The sequence below is a fragment of the Vanellus vanellus genome (assembly GCF_965231255.1).
Source record: "Vanellus vanellus genome assembly, chromosome: 11".
Classification (NCBI taxonomy): Eukaryota; Metazoa; Chordata; class Aves; order Charadriiformes; family Charadriidae; genus Vanellus; species Vanellus vanellus.
Genome location: NC_138916.1, coordinates 3,653,967 through 3,659,934, shown reverse-complemented (window position 1 = coordinate 3,659,934; position 5,968 = coordinate 3,653,967). Strand labels below are relative to the sequence as shown.

At 61.7% G+C, this 5,968-nt stretch overlaps 1 protein-coding gene across 1 annotated transcript in view; it reads left to right on the top strand.

The window, feature by feature from the left end:
• The first annotated feature begins 753 nt into the window (after positions 1–753).
• Positions 754–5,968, top strand: part of CSPG4 (chondroitin sulfate proteoglycan 4) — a 28,020-nt gene continuing 22,805 nt past the window's right edge. Inside the window, exon 1 of the mRNA XM_082488608.1 lies at positions 754–894. Within this exon, the coding sequence (XP_082344734.1) occupies positions 804–894 (91 nt within the window). The 5' untranslated portion in view covers positions 754–803. The remainder of the gene's footprint in view (positions 895–5,968) is intronic.

Below are 5,968 nucleotides of genomic sequence, written 5' to 3'. Positions count from 1 at the left end.
GGGAGGCCCGGGAGCAGGTTTGGAAGGGGATGGAGAGATGGGAGGTGAGCTATGCCGTGAGCACGGAGAGCCCCGAAACCCACCGGGGCTCTGTGGGGCGAGGAGAGGGTGGGATGCTCCGAAAGGTTGTGACCTTGTCCTGAACACGTGTGGCACCGGCTTCGCACCTGGGAAGGACTTTTCCCAGTGCCACGCTAGCGCGGTTGGACCGTGATGAGCCCCGAGGGGTTGAGGATCATCCTTTAGTGCCGCTGAGAGAGGTGCGAGGTTGGGAGAGCCGCCTCGGCGGGGAAGGTGGCAGAGCGGCACGCCGGCTCGCTGGGGATGGCTAACGCGGCTTTGGCACCCGACCACTCTGCGTGGACACCAGGAGCTGGTTTTGCCACCCCAAAAATGCCCGGTGCCGGGACAACCATGGAAGCCGGGAGCACCATGGATGCCGGGAGCACCATAGATGCCGGGAGCAGGCGGTGCCTGCGGAACCACCCATCGCGCCCCGTGTCGGGCTCCTTTCCCCCCCTTCGGCGGTGGCGGCGGCCGCTCCTCCCTCGCCTCGCCCCGGCGGGAACAAGGGTGCTTTGAGCGGCGGGTGGGTGGGAGCCTCTAGCCCTTTAAGAGAGAAAATTGACTTTGTAATCCGAGCGAATTCCTCCTTTCTGACAGGCGGGAGAAGTTACGGGTCCCTCCCTCGCTCGGCTTTATTAAATATAGTAGTAGCAGCAGCCCTCGCCGGGAAGCAGGCGCTGGCGGAGGGCTGTGCCGTGCCCGCAGCCCGAACCGCTGCTCCAGCCCCGGGGGACACCATGGGTGCCCGAGGTGGCATCGCCACGCGCCTGCTGCTGCTGCTGCTGGCCTGCCAGCCGCGTCCCCTCCGCGCGGGACCCCCGGCAGGAGGTAAGTCCCGTCCCGCCAACCCACCCCAGGGATGGAGCGGCGAGAAAGCCGGGGGAAAAAACGTGCGGTTTTGGGGGCGTGGGGTGGGCTAGGAAGGATGGGGACTCGGGGTGGAGCGGTGCGGGCACACATGGGTGCATGCTGTCCCCTCCCCGAGGTGCGGGGCGGCCGTCACCCACCCGGTGGGAGCGAGGAGAGGCGGCTGCCTGATTTTGGGGAGGGTGTTTTGGGCCAGGTTGTCCCTCGGGGAGAGGCAAAGGAGGGAGAGGGGCGGCTCACCCTCTGCGGTTCTCAACGCCGTGTCTGATGCTTTCCCCATGCTGTTGGGTGGAATGGGGCTTGCTCCCTGTGCGCTTCGCCAAAGCCCTGCGCCGCTGCCGTCGTACGTCCCGCGGCGCCGGTAGGGACAGCCAGCCCTCCCTGCCCATGTTTGGCCTTGCCACGACAGCGTTCCGCGAGGGCAGCCCCGAGGAGCCGGGGCTTGGACGGTGCTGGGCAGCGTTCACCAGGGTGCGTGTCACCTCCCGGCTCTGCTCCGTCCGTCTGTCCTGTGCCTGTGGGTGCAGATCCCAGCGCAGGGAGAGGGAATCACCACTCGTACCGGCACAGCCCCAGAGGGATGCAGGATCATCCCCCGGGGTGATGGGGCACCGGGGACCACCCGGGGCTGAGGGTGTCCCCCAGGAGAAGGAGCCACGGTGCCTTGGGATGGGCTGGCCGCAGGCGGCGGGGAGGGCAGGGGACTCTGGCTGCTGCACGGGGACAGAGCGGGGAGCGGAGATGGTGACTTCCAGCCAGTTTTCCCCAAGAAGTGGCTGGGTTTGAGCACACAGCCCTTGGCAGGGCGGCGTGCCCTTGCCTCAGCGTCCCAACGCTGCCCCGCTGCCACCCCGCGCCTCCTCCCTCTGCCTCCCGCCCCCCGCTCCCTCCCGGGCGCCGGGACGCGTGTGCCTGCGACGGGTGGCAGCCCCGGCGGGCTCTGCGGGGTCGGGACACGGGTCTCACCCCGCTCAGGACAGGTCCGCACCTTAGCCTGACCCTCTAAGGTGCGCTTTGGGGTCGAAGCGACCGTTGCCACTGGGTCAGTGGCCTCCACAGCTTCAGAAGTGGAGCTTTTTTTGCAAAAGTACTTTTTTTTTTTTTTTTTCCTAACTCACCCCAAAACCAATAGAACATCTCACGGAGCAGTTTCTCTTCCCCAGCCACCCATCCCCGGGCGCCGGCGCTCCAACCAGCGGTGGGGCAGGAGGTTGCTTCGTCCGAGCGGTTCGCAAAGAAATTACTGACCACCTCTGCTCTTTCGCTCCCCAACCACCTTCTGCGCCCGAGCCTGTGCCGGTGTGAGGAGGAGGAGGAGGAGAAGGAGGATCCCAGGGCCCAGCCCTGTGGCCCGCAACACCTGCAAGATTCCTGCAGGTCCCTTGTTGTCCCCATTCCCTGCCCAGTGAGCAGGTGGCTTCCAGGGACGCTTTCCTCTCCTTCCCTCCCGCCTTGGTCCTTTCTTTTTTTTTTTTTTTTCTTCCATTCACCAAAATATGCCAACGCCTGGCAAGCCGAGTGGAAAAAAAAAAAACACAAACCCTTCTGTTAATGAACAAAGTGGTCTTCTTCCTTCCAGCCCTGACCTTTCCATCCCTGGCAGGGATTTCACCACGCGGAGCCGTTGCCCGCTCGGGTGTCTGGGATGGTTCCCGGGGCCGCCCTGGCACTCCTGAGCTCTTTCACGGCGAATGGGCTGGTGAAACCCCCCAAAACAGCACATGGCTTTCACTGGGAGCTACCAACCCTCCCCTAGATCCCCCCCGAGGTAACACCACCCGCGGGCCGGGGCACAGCTCCAGGGATCAATGGGCATCCGCCTGGCGCGGACCCACGGGGCTGGGAAAGGGGTTTTACCCCCGTTTCCCGGTGCTGGGGGCTATTTTTGCACCTGGCCGAAGCAGAGGTGGCAGCAGTGACCCCGGGTCTGGGCACCGGCCCCCCAGCAAACCCATCCCCTCGGGAGCATCCCTGCTGAGACCGCCAGCAGCGGTCCCTCCGTCCCCATCAGGGAGAGCCACGCCGGCCATCAGCAGCGTGCCGGGCGCGGGGCTGGGGACAGGCTCGGTTTTAGGGGTAAAACCTGTGTTTTGCGTGGCCTCCAAACCCGGGCATTCTGCTCAGCCTCAAACGGAAAGAGTCACCACGCACATCAACAAATACAAGATTATCTCAAAAAAGAAAAAAAAAAAACACTCATAAAACTTGTCCTCTTGACATCTGAGTGTGAGGCTTTAGTAAACTGTTTTTAGACAGCTCGGCTCTCCTCCGGTTCCCAGCGAGGTCACCCACAGGCTGAGCTCCCCCTTCCCCAAAAACCCTCTTGCTGGGGGTTTGTAATCACAGAATCAATGGTCAGGGTTGGAAGGGACCTCTGGAGATCATCCCGTCCAACCCAATGAGGAGGGATGCGAGGGGAAGAAGGATTCGGATGCGTAAGGCTCCTCTGAGCGGCGTTCACCCCGAGCTTCCAGCAAGGGGGTGCCAAAAATGCGACCCCCACGTCTTGCGGGGACCCCAAGCAGCAGTGATGGAGGTCCCGGGGAGGCGAGATTGACCCCAGCTTGTCCGTGGTTGCCCCATGTAGGGTACCTCCTCATGGGCAGGGAACGGCGCCTGCCCCCTGGGGTACCCGGCCGGGACCCCTCCTGCCTTATCCGGGGTGATGGGCTCTAGGGAGCCGCCTCGGCTATTCCTCTCCTCCGCTTTTTTTGGAAATACGACCGATTTATTCAAACTTTCTTTTTTTTTTTTTTTTGTGAATGCGCCACATGTTTTGAGGTCATAGCTCCCAGCAGCTGGAAAAGTTTCCAGCTGATGGGAAAGAACAGGGGAAAAAAAAAAAAAAAAAAAAAAAGCCGAAAAGGGGGGAGAATGCAAACTGGTATCGTGGGAATCGGGGAAGAATATTCTCGTCTCACTCTTATATTTAGCAACAGAGGGCTGCGGGCAAATATATAATAAGCACATTCCTCCAAGATCGCAGGACAGGGTTAAGCTCACCCGGAGGAACTAACGTCAGGTTGAAGGCTGGACAGTAACAGGACTTTGGAGGCGGTAGGCTGATGCTGTCTGTGTGCCTAAATAAAGCTCAAAGCACAGACTGTTCGCAACAGGCGTTGGCTCAGCCCGTCCTCAGCTCCCAGGGGCTGTTGCCTCGGCCTTTTCCAGGTGCCTGGATGAGCCGGGCTCCGGCTTGTCTCCTTTTTGGGAAGCCAGCGTTACCATAGGCAAAGTCCTAGAGATTCCCCGGCTCGTATTTGTACCCTTCCTGGGTCTTGCCACAGCCACGTGCCCGAATCGCCCCAGCAGGTACAAGGCAGGTCTGCCCGCACCCCGTAGCCCCAAACCTCCCGAAGACACGGAGCGACGAGGGTGCCCGTCGGAAAAGCCCTCATGGCCGAACCAGCCCTTCCCCGAGCCCTCTCCATCGTGCCCGGTGCCGGGTTGCACGCTGCCATGCTGCACGTGGGTGGGGATGCCCCGTAGAGGTTTTTCTCGGATAATGTAACAGAAAAAAACTGAGGCCGAGAGAAACGCGTTACGCTCTTTCTCCCCGAGCTGCCGGGGGGGGATTAGACGTGCCTGCGTGATGCTCGTTTCACCCGCGAAGTCCGCAGACGGACTCGAGGCTTTTTATTAACGCGGGACAACCGGAGAACCCGCTTTGCCCCCGTTGCAAATGCCCCGGGCTGCTTTGTGAAGCAGAGCCCAGAGTCGGGGCAACCCTGGACGCTTCAAAGCCAGGCTTAAAAACAGAGGATTGGTGATGCTGTAGCTCTTCCCAACCCCGGGCTGGGGAGGATGCCGCTTTGCCGCCCGGTTTGTCGCTCGTTGGCTGTCGCTCATCCTCAGGACAGACCAAATAGGGCCTCTGAGCATCCTCCTGCCAAACCGGCAGCGAGGTGGGGCGCAAGCTATTTACGCCCCGTGCCCTGCATCCAAGAGGGTGATAAATTCCCATTTTCCGTCCTTCCTCCCCGGGTGTGTCGCCTGCGCCGGTTGCGCATCGCTCCGTGCAACACCTCTGGGAGCTGCCCTGCGCCCAACGGCCGCTCTTGGCCGCCTGACAGCCGGACAGACAGACGGTAGCAGACAGAAAACATCCCCGGGGCTGCCGCTAAAAATTGACGGGAGCGGAGAAAGCCACGGCACGGTTTCGAGGTGGCCGGTCCCGTCACGCGCCTCCAAGCCAAGGAAAGAGAAAAGTAACGTTCATCCGTCACCGTGACTCACCGACTGTTCTTCGTGGGCTATGAGTCAGCTTGGGATGGCCCCCGTGGATCCCTGCTGCTTTTTTTGCCCAAATCTTGGCTTTCTGGTGGTTGTTTTTCCTCCCTGCCACAGGCGGGGGGGGGGGGGGGGGTGTCAGAGCCTCTGCTTGCTTGCGGTGTGTTAACGGATGCTCCCGTCCGTTATCATGCCATAACCCCCTCCCCCCCTCCCAGTGCTCCCCAGCGCAAAAGAAGAAAGCGAGGAGGGGGCGAGGGGGGCGGTGTCAGGAGGAATTTCCCATTCCCTTTCCCAGCTTTTGGCCGGGCTTCAGCCGGGCTACAAGTTTTTCTGCATCCCCATCCACAAAAATTTCGGGGCCCACCGGGGTCATTTCCTCTGGGAGCCCCGGGGAGGAGAGAGGGAACTTTTGGCCCGAGGTAGATGGGGCTGAGAAAAGCCTCCTGCCCTGCCCCGCCAGCCCTGGGAGGGGATGTGCGCGCCCGCTTCCACACCCCCACAGCCCCGCGCCGGCGCCCCCTATACATTCCCCACGTGCTAGAAATAGAGCAGGCATTTCTTTTCTCTATAAACATCGCCCCGCCGCTTGGTTCTCAGAGACAGAAAAGCCGGGGGGATCACGGGAGCGGGGAGGGGGAGGCAGGGGGGCGCTTCCGAAGGATGGGAAAGAGGAGAGGAGAGGAGAGGAGAGGAGAGGAGAGGAGAGGAGAGGAGAGGAAGGAAGGAGAGGAGGAGAGGAGAGAGGAGAGGAGAGGAGAGAGAGGAGAGGAGAGAGAGGAGGAGAGGAGAGGAGAGGAGAGGG